The 16,691-nt window shown below is 34.9% G+C and overlaps 1 protein-coding gene and 1 long non-coding RNA gene across 3 annotated transcripts; one reads left to right on the top strand and one right to left on the bottom strand.

Moving 5' to 3' along the window:
• Positions 1-1,111: 1,111 nt before the first annotated feature.
• LOC116297755 (uncharacterized) lies at positions 1,112-13,842 on the bottom strand. Of its 2 annotated transcripts, none has more exons than XM_031706045.2 (22): positions 13,706-13,842; positions 11,857-11,929; positions 9,684-9,802; positions 9,557-9,604; positions 9,031-9,111; positions 8,773-8,831; positions 8,514-8,653; positions 8,193-8,231; positions 8,084-8,120; positions 7,519-7,637; positions 7,364-7,438; positions 7,188-7,294; positions 6,928-7,045; positions 6,503-6,817; positions 5,525-6,308; positions 4,761-4,918; positions 4,264-4,408; positions 3,458-4,068; positions 2,836-3,226; positions 2,503-2,604; positions 2,011-2,156; positions 1,112-1,740 (listed from the first exon to the last, which is right to left on the bottom strand). In XM_031706045.2, exons 1-22 carry the CDS (start codon positions 13,720-13,722, stop codon positions 1,507-1,509), a joined length of 3,918 nt encoding a protein of 1,305 aa, XP_031561905.2. In that variant the 5' UTR covers positions 13,723-13,842; the 3' UTR covers positions 1,112-1,506. The 2 variants fall into 2 exon arrangements, with proteins under 2 accessions (XP_031561905.2, XP_031561912.2); XM_031706052.2 differs by having other exon boundaries at positions 3,458-4,065.
• LOC116297795 (uncharacterized) lies at positions 10,827-15,348 on the top strand. The gene is made up of 3 exons (XR_004197267.2): positions 10,827-10,951; positions 11,601-14,184; positions 14,756-15,348. It is a non-coding gene; the product is annotated as an uncharacterized LOC116297795 (long non-coding RNA).
• The last annotated feature ends 1,343 nt before the right edge of the window (positions 15,349-16,691 follow it).

The following is a 16,691-nucleotide window of genomic DNA, read 5'->3' as shown; positions in this document are numbered from 1 at the left end:
GCATGGTCATTTTTGACAAAAAAAACAAAGAAATGCATAGTCATACAGTATTTCATATTCGAGGGTCATTCAAAACGTGTATGTATCAGTTCTTCTAACTTCTTACGCCTCATGAGTACATAACACTTTGACAAACACGTCATATCGTGGTTAATAGGACATACCACGCTAAACCATCGCAAATTTGTAAAATATCCTGCATTAATACTAAATTAAAAATTTGATTTTAAATGTAAAATTTAGTCAAAGAACTGTCTAGAAAATCCCCTTAAATTTCTTTCTCGTGCTTTTTTGGCTTCTCTTCTTGTGATCCGATTGGTCAAATGCTGTTTGCTGCAATTTTATTGGCTCTTAAAAATAGTACGATTTAGAGCTCAAAATGGCGCGATTCGTGATTTTATTGCATCAATTTTGAAATCAGTAGCAGCCAATTCTGCAATCTGATTGGTTGAAATTAAGATGTGAATTATTCCCTTATAATAATATGGCCATCAAAAATTGTCGATTTTGATTGGTCGGTGGTTAATGTTGACGTTTTTGAAATCACTGTTTTAAAAAGCGAAATCCCTGTGCAAAAAAGGAAAGATTTTTGGGGGGGTCATGTTTAACAAAATCAAATGTTTTTTCGTGCAGTTTAAAAAACTATCATTAGTGCAGTTTAAAAACAAGAGTTTAAAATTGCACTCGCGTTTTGAACTGCACTCGTGATACTTCTTAAACTGGACTCGAACCCATTGCAAATTGCAATGCACTCAGTTCAATTACCATTATAAATTGCACTTCCGAGAGCCAATCAGATAGTAGAAATCATCAGTGATTTCAACATGGATATAAATAGAGTTAATATAGTATACTGTAGGTATAAGAATAGGAAATCGCACGATCTCGAGGAACTCTCAAAACATCACGGGTATCTAAAAATTCCGAATTGTACGATTTTGTTTATAATACACTCAAAAAAATTGAGCAACTTAAATGGGACTCTGCAGAGTACAATTTACAATTTGAATCGAGTAAATTTGTTAAGTGTATTTTAAGAGTGGAAACGATCCGTAAGATCTCCTGTTTGTCTTACATATTGATAAAAAGTCATGAATGACGGTAAATTGAATACTGGTAAAAACCTCATTGTTTAATAAATGAGATTTAGTTATCATTTATTTCACACTATGATCTAAATAAAATACAGTGTTATTTGAGAGTGTTTTTTACATGGGATTGGAGGGACGTTTTTAACGTATGTAGTATGTAAGTTCCGTAACCATTCAACACCTAAAAATAAACCAATAAAGATGGTCAACTTTGAATTCTGGTATATGCTACATTTTTCTAAACTACTTAACACTTAGCATATATGTAACCAGAAAATAGTCCTCTTTAACATAACGAGCCAATGTGGTTAATTTACAATACCACAACCTACAAGGTTTACTTTACAAGATATAGTAAGTCCCCTGGATGAAAATATTTACAACATAAACATATCTTTTATTCACACATTACTAACTACTGATGATAGTAGGTCGTACTTTGTAAAGAGGGATTCTGGTATGAGGGAAACCGAACCTGGGAAGGCATGGCCGGAGAAGCAGTAGCAGCAACAAGGTAAGGCGTGGAAGTAATTCTAGACTGAGAATGGGATGGTAGTTGAGAAGAAGAAGGTTGCATCATAGGCACCATTAAGTTCTGTGCACGGGTATGTAGATGCTGATCGTGAACAGAGGGATGATATTCTGAAATCTGGAAAATATATTCATGGTAAGTTTCAAGTCACTGTCACTCTGTAGGTCTACAGCCCCCCTGATTCGCTGTCACATCAAGTCATCCTACCCCAAGACAAAAGTGGTAAGTTTTGTAGTCCCCCTGATTCGCTGCCACATCAAGTCACCCTACCCCAAGACAAAAGTGGTAGGTCTATAGCCCCCCTGGTTTCTTTGTCCGCAGTGCCCGTGAGAAGAAATGATTTGTTTTCATTATAATAGCATGTTATGACATCGAATAGTCTATTACCTGGTGTGGATGGCCATATTCTGAAATAAGAGAAGTGGGTTGAGTGGAAGGTTGGATGGGAGTTCGTGATGTCGACACTAGTGGAGTAGTAAGGAAGATCTTCTGGTCTGATACACCATCCTCTTCCTCTATCTCCATTGCATCTCCTGTAATCAATAATCAAACACAGAACGTTTTTATTTGAAATCCATTCTATTTATCAGATCTATATTTCTATCTTCATATCCTTTTGTGAAGCTCAAGGGAAGGTCAACAGAAACTTAGTAAAGCACAGGATTGTTGGGACTAAAATTGGGAATAAAGGAGACCAAAACTCTGGAATGCTGGGCCCCAAAAATAACCCATTGAGCTTATTCTGAAAACAAATGTTGCAGTGTGGGTTGTGAAGATTAAAATCCTCACATCATTTCAAACAAAAACTCACTGCGTGATAAAGAAGAATATGTGCATATCATCATGGTAATACTGATAATAAAGATAAAGGATACTTACCCTTTCCAGCTGTATCCAGTGGGGGTGGTGGTGGGGGTGGTATGCTTGGTGAATTGGATGCCGTGCTTGGAGACTTGGAGGAGGTGGGAGAATATTTAGGATCTGATAAAAAACAACAGACCAGTTATCTGACAAGTGTTAGTCTATGTGCATAGCTGGTATGTATAATTATGCTGTCTTACATGATGGTAAATGTTTTATTTATACAATCATAATGTGTTACAATGTACTGCAAAATACAGTACCCTAACAGTATCATTCTGCTATAGCCATTAACACATCTATTATAAGTATTGAATACTGGTATTTAGAAGAAATAAGTTTAAAACTAACCACTAAGAAGCTGCTCTGAAATGAGTGCCGATAACTTCTTGTTATACATATTCATTCCCACTTCTTTCTTGGCCAGTGCTTCAAACAGTGGAGTGTTGCAAGTAGTTAAGCCTGTCATGCTGCTTGTAGATAGTTTTATACGTTCGTTTTCATCTGGACTGATTGGTTCAATACGAGGTCCATTTGCTTCCCAGTTCTTTGGCTTCTTTATCAAAGCACTAGATGAAAGACTCGGTTGAGGTTCACTATTTGACCTGACGACAGATGTTGCCACAGATGAGGCAGAAGAAGAACCTAGTGGTGTTGAGCTAGAGCTGGTTGGTTGTGATGGTTTGGAGCCATCACCTGACAATCTTTGCAATGACCGGTTCCGATACTCTAGAAGTGAGACCTAACAAAAGAACATAAGTTTGATAAATATTAGGCATATGATTCACGGACAAGATCCAATGTTACTTGCTACACTCTCTACTCTCACTTGTGTTCCCATCAATAGAGGCTTTGTTTTGCACCATCAAGTGATGGCAGCCATGGCAGAAGGCACAACAGTAGAGCCTTTTTTCTTTGTGAAACTGTGTTCTCTAAAAGACTCATTTTCCAGCAATCAATCCTGGAATATTACCTTTTTCTTTCCTGGTGTTCCTGAGCTGACGTCACTACTCTGGGTAACAGATGTTGTAATAGGAACAGTTTGTATTACTGTGCTGGTAGGCTGCTGTGGAAATTGTTGGGAAATGGATGCTGACGGACTTAACAATCTAGGGTCACTAGGTCGTCTAACTGCAGTAGTACTTATCATGACCGGTTTAACATCTGGTACAGTATCGAGAGTGCCTCTACCAACAATAGCTTGTACAGAATGCTCTGTTGTACTCTGATATGAAACTTGTGCTGTATCTACACTATTTGATGGAACTTCATTTTGAATGATATCCAATGTTCTAGTGTTAGAAGGTCTATTCTCTAGAGTTCTCGATTGTGAAGATTTAATAACCTCTTTTGAGGTATTGGAAATGACTGTACAATGAACACTTGAAGCAGGTTTATGCTCCTCGCCGCATGACACATATTGATTGAAAGATGGTTTTATATCACTTGTATCACTTAGTGGTCCATTATGCGTAGAGCTGATGTTGTCATTATTCAGTGTTCTATTGTTCATTACTTCATCTTTAGTACCCAGCGAAGTCTTTAAATATTTCAGATGGCGTTTCTTCAGAGGAAGAGGAACTGCTTGTAAAAGAAAAAACAATAACAAAATATTAGTATTTTATGTTATGTTTAAAATCTTATTAACACCAGAAGTATATTCTTCAGTAAAGATCTGTTGCACATAAGATGATCAACCTCTTACTCTAGCATTAGTATTTGTGAACATTTTGTAGACAAACAATTTGAGGCAATAAACCTAAGATAAAATCTTCTTACTGTTATTTAGTTTTGAGTGGAAAGTTTTGTTATTCAATGTTGCTACTTTGGGTGGTTGAAGAATTCCCAAGGATGTACGAAGTCCATTGGCAGGTCTAGCTACTCCAACACCATTATGACTGTAAAGAAATTTGCACAGCCAGCGCTGAAAAGAAAAAAATCATTCATAAAAATCATTTATAAATGTGTACAAGAAAGTGCTAAAAAAGACAAAGCTGAATAAGGAAGAAAGTAAGCAGAAAAGTTGAAGAAATAGGAAAAAAATGTTGGTTTACATGCTCTGTGTAGTCATATAGTGAGAGGGGATTGGCAAAATACAAGACAAGTGTTAAAAGAAGCATGACACAAATTAGAGTAGCTCTTAACTTGGACACAAATGACCTAATAGAAAATGATGGCTTGCGCGTGCTCTCATAATGCTTGGCTTCCAGCCAATCAGAACTCAAGATTTATGACAGTTATATATGACAGAAATCTCATATGCAATGAAGTATTACCTTTTTCAATGAATAATAGTAAGGGTTTGATCGAGATACATGTACACCATGCAATAGCGCAGCTAAAGGGCTGCCAGGCGCTGGCCCTGGGCTACGACCATCACTTATTACCACAGATGGACATCCATTCATGACACTTTCTGAACTTGTAGGGGAAGCTAAGAAAAGAGAAATAGAAAATGAAATAACAGTAATAAATCAATAGTAAGGGTATAAATTCCTTGGTACTGATATGTGATACATTATAGAAATAATTAACCCCTTGACTCCCAGGGTTCCTAACAAGGTACTCACTCCAGCTACCAGTAGCCATCTTGGATTTCACCCATAAGATCAACTGAAAAGAAGTGGCCCAATACAAAGATCTCATTCTCAACAATCAGATTTTTTCATTGTGATCGCCAACAACAGGGATTATGGAAATAACAAATACCAAGGATGTATATATTCATCCAGGGAAGCACACTTAAAAATTCTGCTGACCTATATGTACATCCATGGGATGCAATATACAATTACATCATAAACAATTACATCCGGTTTTAAACAATAACAATGTTGTATATGGGGTAAATCAACTTTCACAAGCAGCAACAACAAAATAAATAATACATAAACACATATTTTTATTTCTATACAATATAGTTAAAGCTAGTAGCTTGTGGGGCCATGTATTCTTAACACACACTCCTTGATATATTCAAATGTTCTATAGACACAAACTCTCCACTTGCTTTTTTTTATGGATCAAGATCAACACATACCTGATGTTGAAGGGCAGGGACTAGGAGTATTAGATTCAGTACCAGCCACATTGGTAATCTCTGCCAGTCTGACTGATAGGGCCGATCCAAGATCTCCTGTGGTGGAACTATGTAAAGACACTTGTACCTGATCACATGAATCCTCTAATCGACCTGCTTCAGACTCCTCCATTTCTATTTCCATAGCAATGTCACTGTTGCTACTGGCAGTACTTAGTGTTTGTTTGGTCTCAGTCTCACTCTCTCTGGGACTACAGGGGGAGATCGGGCTAGACAATATACTAGAAGACACAGCCTCTGTTTTAAAGTAACCATCTTGACTGTTCTCATCGCCTTTAGTTTTAGGGAATCTAAAGTTTCTGCTGGGGGAAGTTGAAGGAGTTTCTACAAGGGGTTCTTCAGCAATTGTTGTTACTGTCTTGGGTGTGGTAGGTGTTGAAGCACTGCTGCTAACTTCATCTGGTGATAAAGGTTCTGATGAACAGCTTGATGCACATGCTCTTTTCTTCTTTAATACTGATGATGAACCATTAGACCTGCGCTTGTGGCTTAGTCGCCTCTGACCACGTATCCCCCTGATTTGAGCTTTTCCTTCATCTGAAGACACTCTCAAAACAGGCCGATGCTCTTTTTGAGGCTGTTGCCTTTTCTTTTCTTTCTTCTCCATTTTTTCAATTTGTTTGACATAAGCTTCTAGTTTTCTTTCTTCTCTACTGAGTTTCTTTCTCCTATTCTCAGCTTCAGATCTCTCATGATTATTATCAAGGTCTGAATCACTGTCACCCTGGAATGGAATTTATAAATGTTTTTTTTAAAATTGAGAATAAGGATAACAATAGAATGCTATTGTGCTCTTTCTGTCATAGTTTCATCAACCCAAATACCTTATTTTCATTTTGTGGACTGTTAGTCCCATTTCCTTTCCCCAAATAAAAATTCTATGATACAGTATCCCTGGCTGACTGACAGGCTGCCTACCTGAAAGCTGTTTTGTGTGGCCAGTGTTGCTCTTAGAGGAGAAGTAGTGAGAGGGTTGTGGCTGGAGTTACTACTGTCATCACATAGTTTATGACCATTATGCTCCATGATGCTATTTAACTCCTGACTTGGCACTTGGTGTTTTAATTTATACTTAGCAACAGTACATGTGTCTTGTGCACAAGCACATGATAAAGAGCAGTTGTACTCTGCCAGGCTAAACTCAAATGGAATAGTTATTTCAGCTCCTTTTGGGAGTGGGTATAAAGAGAACAACACCAGATTAAGCTTTCCATTTTGAACAATGCAACGCACCTTAGAAAGAACAAAAAGAAAAAAAAAAACAATTGTTAATTACTTGTATTCTTTTTGCTAGAAGCTAAGGAAATTTGTAATATGTTGGATTTTTCAAGAAAAGTAGGTACCTCTGTATTAGGTGAACAAGATCTTCTGACAAACCTTGCATCATTACCCATCACACGTGCATCCACACACAGCTTCAAGTGGTCTTGATGATCGTAAAACAGAACGTAGGGATTATACCTGGTGTATAAATAAACTTTACGTTAATTAACGGCATGAGAGAATACTGCTAAGATGACATCACTATTGTCATGTTCATTGTGCAGGCCATTCTACTAGTGACTAGCACCACAAATGCAGTACAAAACATAGTATTCTTCACCTTCTGAATACTGGGTTCTCTTCATCAAATTCATGTCTTAGCATCATTTTGCCATTATACTTTACAAGGAACTGATTTTTATGGAGATCTTCTGTTGTTACCAAACCCTGCAAGTTAAAATAGGCAAGTTACACTTCCATTCTACTTCATTTATTATTGTTATTATTATTTAGTACCTTAGTATTTCTTTGCACTTCCACTATTTTACAGAACTGTTCTGTTCCCTCAGGTATTAGAGCTTCTTGATTGTTCTACAATCAGAAAAACACATGCCTGTTAGCTACAGCAACCCTAGAGTAAAGGAAAAGATAAAAATTTAGTAGAACTGTACCTGTGGTAGTTTTGCCATATACTCCAAAATTTCCTGGCTGTATATACATTCTTTTACTTCAGTATAATACTCAGATTTGCTACAATTACTCTCCCATGGTCCATTTGTTTCCTCATCCACTATAAATTAACAATAACACCACATTGAACATTCAGGTTACAAACAATCTATTGAAAACAACTACACTTCTGCTGCTAGTTAATAAAAGTGATATGCAATAAAAATGTTGTCAAGGCTGTGATAGTATTATTGCCGGTGATGGTAACTAGCAAGGGAACATAATACTCAGTCAACTGTAAAATGGCAATCAAACTTGGTTATCTTCTCATTATTTCTTTAAATGTGTAGTCCCAGAAAATATCCATACATCACCTGTGGAGGGATTGGAAATTCTGGAGGGGAGGGGGTTCAGAGAAAGAACAAAATTACAGAGTTTATATGGAAGAAAACTGGAAGTTACTGGGGTAGAGGGGTCCCTTTATGAATTCCTGGAATATTTTCTGGAACTCAACAGTTTTAAACTGCAAGCCCAAATAAACATTTTCAATGTTTGTGATTCACTTGCCTGGTAAAAAATCTGCAGATAGTCTTTGTTTCTGTCTCTGCACAATAAATAATAAAGAAATTAGGTCACAACAAACAGATGATTGAATAATAGCATGAAAGTTGTGTACCTTTGTCCTTTTCTGTTTCTTCTCCTTGTCTTTTTCTCCCTACAACATCATGATATGTTAATATCTCTAAGTATCAGATTGGACTACTACACTATTTGGTAGGGTTACTAGAATTGCACACTTTAGATTGAATTAGAATTTAGCAGTTGATTTTTGCAGAGGGAGGAAAACTGGAGAACCCAGAGAAAAACCCTCAAAGCACAGAAGAGAACCATCAAACATAACAAACATACAATGTCAAGTCTGTTAACTGAACCTGGGATTCTCCACCCATGCTTTTCTTTTAGAGTATCTAGTAGCTAATTAATTTTTATGATTTACCTTTACTCTTGGCCCTGGATTTTTTCTTTTCTGATGGCTGACTTTAGCAGTTAAGGTTATTCTAGTTGGAGTGTTGGAAACTGCAGTGTATAATGTACCATCTGCATCCTCGGCACTCTCATCATCGTCATCATCATCATCTAAATATCATAAGTTAACATCTATTTATGCAATGCCCTAAATGTCAGGTACAAAAATGGTATACTACAGGGACAAGGACAGTAAATGCATTGTTGTATTTCAAGCCATCTTTGCTTACCACTCATTTCTTCTCTTTTTCTTGATTGGATAGCTTTAGCACGATCTCTATCTAGAACCCTGGGAAAAAAACAGAACACCATCAAGTTATAAAGATGATAAATTTTGAATATCAAATATATAAAAAATAAACGAATATAATAATACTAACATATTTAATTGGATCTCTTTAAAAAAATTTAAGGTTGAAGAAGCGTTCTTGTATTCATAGAATATAATGATGGTTGCGATGATTATTGTTGTTTACATCACAACATACCTTGGATCACACTGTTCACATAAATAGTTTTCTGGTAAATTTTCAGAACTAATGCCCATGCACTCAATATGCTGCCAAACACTGTAGAAATTGAGACGAAATCACAGTTACAAATAGCATATTGGTATAAGCTTGCTTTATAAGTTACTACAGCAAACAGAATCCTTTGCATGTTCCTTTTTTAATAAGCATACTGTTTTCAGGAATTCAGGGGAAATATAATTTTACCACAGCTTTCATTGCAACCCACTGCTGATCAAGACAACAGCTAAGACAGGAAAATCAGGCAATAGACTACAGTCAATCAAATAAATTGTTTGACCTTGACATACTCTGAATGATGGCAGTGACCATCACGTAGCAATGAAAACAGTAGTAAACAATATACTTCCAAAGCATTCTGGTACAAGTAGTAAGAACTGGTAGAGAAATGTTGGAAAGCGCTGATGTTTTTACAAACAATATTTTACATTTTTGGCATGGCACGACCACTAAACTTAGGTGTAAGAGGAAACCAGTAATTTACCTGCATTTATCACAACATATCATGTAGCCATCATCATGATTAAATCCACTAAAAAAAAGAAAAGAACGCAATAAGAATACAAATAAAAACAACAGGACAAGTAAAATAAATGTAGCATAGTACTAACCAGATACATCTTGTAATAGCATTGCCTTCATCATCTTCATTGCCTGTATCTACATCATCTGGTGTTGGGCTACTTGAGTCAGGTGGAGTCATAGGTGGGGGCTGTCCATAATTGTGGTCCTATAATATAATAAACCATACTATAAAGTTACTACTTTAAAACGCACACCTGCCTGTTTGTCTTACTATCTATCTATCTCTAATATAGTGTGTGAAAGTTTTCTTAACGTCCGTAAGCAGATGATGATCGATAAATGTTTAATTATCAATCTGCTAACATCTTAGGGAGTGAGTGAGTGAGCAACACATCATTTGCATATTCAGACCCCTCACAATAACTTGTTTCTAGGCTTTGTGTATCCATTAGTTAAAAATGACAAGAAAATATGCCTAGAAAAAATGCAATGCTTTATTAGACACTTTACATGAGAGCTCTTAAAAGAACATCAACTAAAACCACTGATATACTAAAATTTATTAACTAGTAATTTTGTCAAAAACATTCTTAAAAAACTGATTCTAATTTTAAAAACAGCAAAAACAATTATAATAGTTATGTGGATTGATTGCAACCTACAGGTAATAGTCAAGTAAACTAAAAGATTAGGACTGTGTGCCTATGTACTTTTAGTTTTTAGCTTATCAAAATCCAATTATTCACTTTTAGATGATATCTAGGACATAAAATTGATTGCATTTCTAGATCCTGTCAGTCTTGCTAGAGAAAAACTGTGGCGAAGGCCATTCTTACAGATAACAATATGGTAACCAGGGAAATACCTTTATTCCATACCAAAAAACTTTACATTATTAGGTCATCAACAAGTTAAGCATAAAACAATAGAATAGACAACAAAAAAGCTTATCAAACAAAACCATTTCCTAACACTAGTCCGCTTATTACAAAAGACTAAATATGATAGAGATCCTAAGGTAGGGATTGGTTACTTGTTATGCTAACACTAGTCTGCTTATTACAAAAGACTAAACATGATAGAGATCCTAAGGTAGGGATTGGTTACTTGTTATGCTAACACTAGTCCGCTTATTACAAAAGACTAAATCCGATAGAGATCCTAAGGTAGGGATTGGTTAATTGTTATGCTAATACAAGTCTAATGGATTTTTTATTTGCCTTAAGTACATTTGCTATTACTTGAAATCTCCTTGATACATAAATGTGTGGTGGAGAGGACTATTCACATGAATTACGGTACTTTTCATGGCTCAATATTGGTAAAAGGACCATTCAACACGACTAAGTGAAATGTAAGTTAATTGATTCCATTACAATTCTCTAATCCCTATCAGAGATCAATCATATTATATGTACAGTGTACATATTTTAGTCTTAGAAGTGGCTTTAGACCACATTCATAAAAAAAGACAATATAACACATAGAAAAACCTTATTAATTCAGGGAAATGAAATATTTGATACGTGAGAAGTCAAACAAATGGGCAGAGAGCATGTTATGGAAGAACAAAAAAAATCATTCAGAAATTACCATAACCAATTATGGTTACCATTATATCTTGAATTGAAAGAAAAAGCTTTCATGTCTCTTCTCTGTCCATAGAGAAATAATCTATAGAGAAATAATCTACAGAGAGTTTTCACTTGGTTTACCGCAGTCTAAGTCTTAAAAATTATTAAGTCAGTTTAAGCCTAAGTCTTAAAAATTACAAGGAAAGGTTAGAAGCAAATCTTGACAAAACCAAGCAATAATATCATTTTTAATTAGAAAATTATGATTCTTTGCCTTGATTGGTTTGAAAATTAATTTGAAGCAAAGAGCTGTGATGAGACACAGGAAGAGGTGTCAGTTTGCTTCAGTCATGATTGGTTCATGGTCATATATCAGGCATTATGTTGTGTTAAAAACCGAATGTTGCATTGTCTCTTATCCAAATACAGGAAAGCTGGTGTAATGTGAAACCAATGTGAAACTGTGTACTTTGAAAACACTACGTAATGGTTCTGGCATCTAAGACCAGAATAGAGGTCACATGAGAGAAAGAGTTAAGAACTCTGTTCTAATTGCTCACCAAATAGACTAAGAAGTTTACAGTCACACTGGATGAAGGAAAAGATACAAGAAAGACCAACAGAATTTATCAACCAGTCAATCAATCACAAATCTCATATATAATAACACAGGTATCCCACTTACCAGGTATGGTATGTGTCTGATCTGCATGATGCTTGGCATCTTCACAGCATTGGAAGACTCAGCAGGATCAGGACTACAAACATAAATATGCAATACTTTAGCATAGATAATAACCATTGCTGCCATAAGACAAATATTGTTGGGCATTACTTTGCTATAAATATGCACATGGAAATATTATGGAATGATATGATAATATTTTGATTCAAAAGAATGTAGAGGGTCACTGAAAATGTCCTAAAGACTAAATAATCTTGGATATATTAATTTATAATAATATATATATATATATATATATATATATAAAATTATGATAAAAATATGACACACAATTAATGAAACCTTGAATGCCGATTTGAGGAGATGGCTGACCATGGCCAGAAAGTGGATTGCAAACGACTAGTGCTCGGCTAATAATGAAATTAATGCACTAGCACTTCAACTACATTCAAGTAAGTACAAGTTACTTATTCCTTTGCTTTTTATTTTATCCACCTACAAAAACTCAGCAACCAGTGTTTTCAATTACTTTCCTTCACTTCATTGAAAATTGTATTTCAAATCAACAATTACTGGATTTATTGGTTTTAATAGACATGTTAACTATAACAAAGGATTTGAGAAAAGTCCTAAGTACATGTATTCTGTCACAGTTCAATAGCTACTGAATGCTGCGTCATTCCTTAATCATTGTACGGTCTGGTTTCTATTTATAGCTGACACCATGCACTGAAAGAAATGCCATGAATGGTATGGACTGCTTTTATATGCCCCAGAGAGTCAATCATTTGAAACATAACCTTTGTTTTGTTTACCATCAGGAACCACATAGAGAAAGATGAACTAGAGCTAGAATTTATGCATTCCAATCTTCAATAATGATTAAACATTGACAGCAAGCATGTCTTTGAAGGAGTAGTTTGATGGAGATATCAGTCATCAACAATAGGAAGAATTTACTGGCATGCTTAATTCATGTTTTGACAACATTAGGAAAATGTAAAAATGAGTTGAATTTTTTTAACTAAGTATTGAATTATCAGTCTAAACTTTCTAATCTCAACCTTTTGAACTCTGTTTTGTGTTTAATTACATGCAAAGGAGCAAGACAGTCTTTAAAAACAGCACAAGACAGACATCAAACTAATTTATAAAAACAGAAGTCTTGGTATCATCTTATGTTAGTAAAAATTATGCTATAAACATTAGCACTACCATTAACATTGCAAATATAATCTGAATATATTAAACTAGTTTTATTTATTACACAAGACACCTAATGAATCTCTCTCCATAACAGCCCTTTTCTTCCAAATTCAAGATTGACAAAAGCACTAAGAAAATGGTTAAAAAAGAAAAGAGAAACAACATAAATTTGACTTGTATTATTGTTTTGTTCAAGTTGATGAAGCATGATAGAGAGAGAATTCATTATAGCTTGTGGGTTTACTAAGAAATGCATTTATATCCTGTTTGTTTTTAATCTTCAGGAAATAAATGTCTTAAAACTAAGAGTGTTTTTAAATAACTTTTAGCAAAGCTGAAGATCAAATAAAACCCTTTTTAACAAGGGAAAATAAACAAATAATATAATATTAATAAATTAGTTTTATTGGAGGTTGAATATAATGCCAAGGACATAAGGTGAGCTGGAAAGTATTATAACCAATACACAGATTCACAACTGGCATGTTGCATAGCATTTTTCCTTGTAAATATTTTTTCCTAATATCTAAATTTGAATGTTCATGTAGCCACAAGACATTCATAATTGATGGAGTTATAAATATCCATTTCTGGTTCCCAAACTCCCAAACGGCTTTGTTATGCATGAGAAAAAAATACTTACTCAGTTCCTGCTGTCATGGGGCCAACATTTGTTCAAGCACCCACTCTTTAAAAGGCTTTACTACAAAACCATGCAGCTAACCACAGTCTATGAATCATCTTTGTTGGCATGTTCTCCACCAGAAAGGAGCTACTAGCCTTAGAAGAGAGGATATAGTGATTCATTGGTGAGGACACACTCTCAAACAACAATCATAGCAAAAAAAAACATTTTATTTAAACCAAAAACAAGACTTCTTTCATAAGGCATGTATTTGCTTTTAGGTGGATCAGTAATAACAACCCAAGAAACTAATATAATAAGTTCATTTAAAAATCTATTTCAAAAATAAATATTCATGACAGAATCAATTAAGGAGAATGATTTATCATTGTGAAATCACTTTCCAGTCTCACTGGTTTCTATGGAAGCACAATGTGAAAAAATGAATACTGACAAAATTAAGACATTTCAGTTCAAATGCCAAGTAATAATGAAAGGTGAGGCAGCAATTTTTTAATTCATGTGCTAATCCAGGTGCTACTAAGCATGACCATTTTAGCCTAGAGAATATTCAAGTTCAAAGTGAGCCCCTGATTACCATTCCATTTCACTAAGGAAGCCAAAAGCACCTTTTCAGAAATCAGTATGATCAATGAATAAATGTTATAAATTCATAATAGGATAAGATGTGGCAAAAACACAAGATCATCTGTTTGTTTTGTTTCTAAAAATCATGCTTGTCCCCGAGCATAATGGCAGAGTTCCTTAGGCCATAAATAATAATTGAGAATAAAACCAATAATAAGGAAACAGAAACTGTTTGATGAATGGAGAGCAAGATATTAGAATCTTAAATCAATCTTGGACTACCTATTCACAAATACAACAAAGTGAATCATTATAATGTTGGTTGGTTGTTGGGTACATTGCAAACAGAATGAGGTGACCGACCCCAATCCTTCGTAATGATCCCAAGAATGAAATATATTTTCTCGTAATGGCTGATGTTCTCAAGACGAACTGACAATTGCTTTCGCGTTAGTACTTTCGTTTCTTTTCTATTGATAGCACAAGATGAATACAATATTCATTGGGTCCAAGTGTGAAGGGAACACCCTTGAAATCTTTTCTTTGGCTGTAATATACATCTTGTTGATGTACATCATGCAAGGCCATTATAGAAGTGGAATCGGAAAGACATTCTAACGACGATGGATGGAATCATTAAACCTAAGACACCCTTCACAGTCGCCCACAACACAACAAACTCACAAGGCTTTTCATTAAAACACACAACCTCAAAAACAACAGCAGTCATTAATAAATTTAGGAAGACGACGACCAACATGAATATCAAGAAAATTAAATAGGTGCTAGCTGAAAGTCAAGCATTAAATGAAGCGAAGCTTAATTGAACAATATGGAATGAATCCTAAAACTAGAAAAACACATATTTGGCAATATATCAGTAATATTACTGCTTCGAAATAAATAAAAAATTGACCACAACATGTGGCTTGCGACTCGATTGTAAATAACATTCGATCGAAATCAACTAACAAAGAGTAGGATACCATTTCTAACATCGATCGTTGGCTCTTAATTGAAATGTACTACATATACTGGTGCATAACTAAAATACTTTTTTTTCAAGAACATAATCATTACAACATCTAGTAATGGTTTCACTTGAAAACAAGCACATGTTTTTGGTTATAGTTCTATTCGCTGAACACAAAAGCATTGGTGGCGTATGCCACGAGGATCGAACAAGAACTCGCTCGACCATTTAATTTCATCATTTTCTCAATAAAAACCCATAGATTTTAGAAAGAAATAAGCTGGATATTTTCAACATGAAAACAATTCGGGTCGAGAAATAAATGATGCGTTAAATGTCATACATAAATGATAACTATTGGAAATCTTCGAGAACGCAGCCATCCTAAAGTGTATGTAAGCAGATGGCCGAGTAGACTGGTCTCGCTGTCCCTAGTGATAAACGAGATTCAGGCTAACGACACACTAAACCGATCTAAAAACATGCACATCATCTAGGTAAACTATAGCACAAACCAAATGTGAACTCTAAAGAAGGAAATACGAGTCCTTAAAGGCACAAAAACATGAAAAAACAGGAGATGAATGAGGAAAACATCTAATGAATTAGTTATTTGAACAACGAAAGCCTTGCGAGGTAATCGTTGCCATAAATCGCGTCATCGTCCTCTGAACGACAAATAAAAATATATTTCGATGGAATCTCACAACGAACAAGTAGGACAATCCATATACTACAAATTTTTGGGAAGATTTTGCTTGAAATCGAAAACTCGTCCCGCCCCAAGAAATATTTGACACGACTTTTAATAATACTTTATTCAAAAAAATGCAGATTACATATTTTGAAAAGGAAGACATTGAGGTTAGCCCTATATAAGTACTTTGATGAACCCTTCGCTTGGAAAACAGTCTACAGATAGTTCATGACAAATACGAAATACACTGCTTAGTTAATTTTACAGACCAAGAATCGATATGTCAAAATTGAAAATTTGATTTTGGGTTTTGGCAAAATGCTGGGAAATATTCAACATTTAGATCAATTTGACGCAAGTATCAAATTTCTTGAACCAGTGGCACACAAGCAGACGTCAAAACAACATGGCGTAGTTTGCTCAGCACATGGAATATTAGTACTGCTTTTATGTAAGGAGAAAAACAATATCAAATGAAAGACAAAATCCTCATTCTAATCGAAAGAAGAACGTTAAAAATGTAAAAAAGAAACGTATTACGAAAATATGGCGTATCAAACATGGCCAACGTTTCTCGCAAATCTAAAATTAAATCATCTAGTGACTAGCACCGTTTTCCCCCAAAACTTGCGCAATTTTACTGTAATAAAAATGTTCTACAAAGTAAAAAGATATTTCTATAATAGAGAATCGAAAGGAAAACTCTTAGAACAAGGGTGTAGGCTGTTATTTGATAATATTACTGT

The sequence above is a fragment of the Actinia tenebrosa genome, unplaced genomic scaffold (assembly GCF_029948245.1).
Source record: "Actinia tenebrosa isolate PJP-AT-01 unplaced genomic scaffold, QUT_ActTen_1.0 PGA_scaffold1__47_contigs__length_23844297, whole genome shotgun sequence".
NCBI classification, from domain to species: Eukaryota; Metazoa; Cnidaria; class Anthozoa; order Actiniaria; family Actiniidae; genus Actinia; species Actinia tenebrosa.
This window is presented reverse-complemented; position numbering and strand designations above follow the sequence as displayed.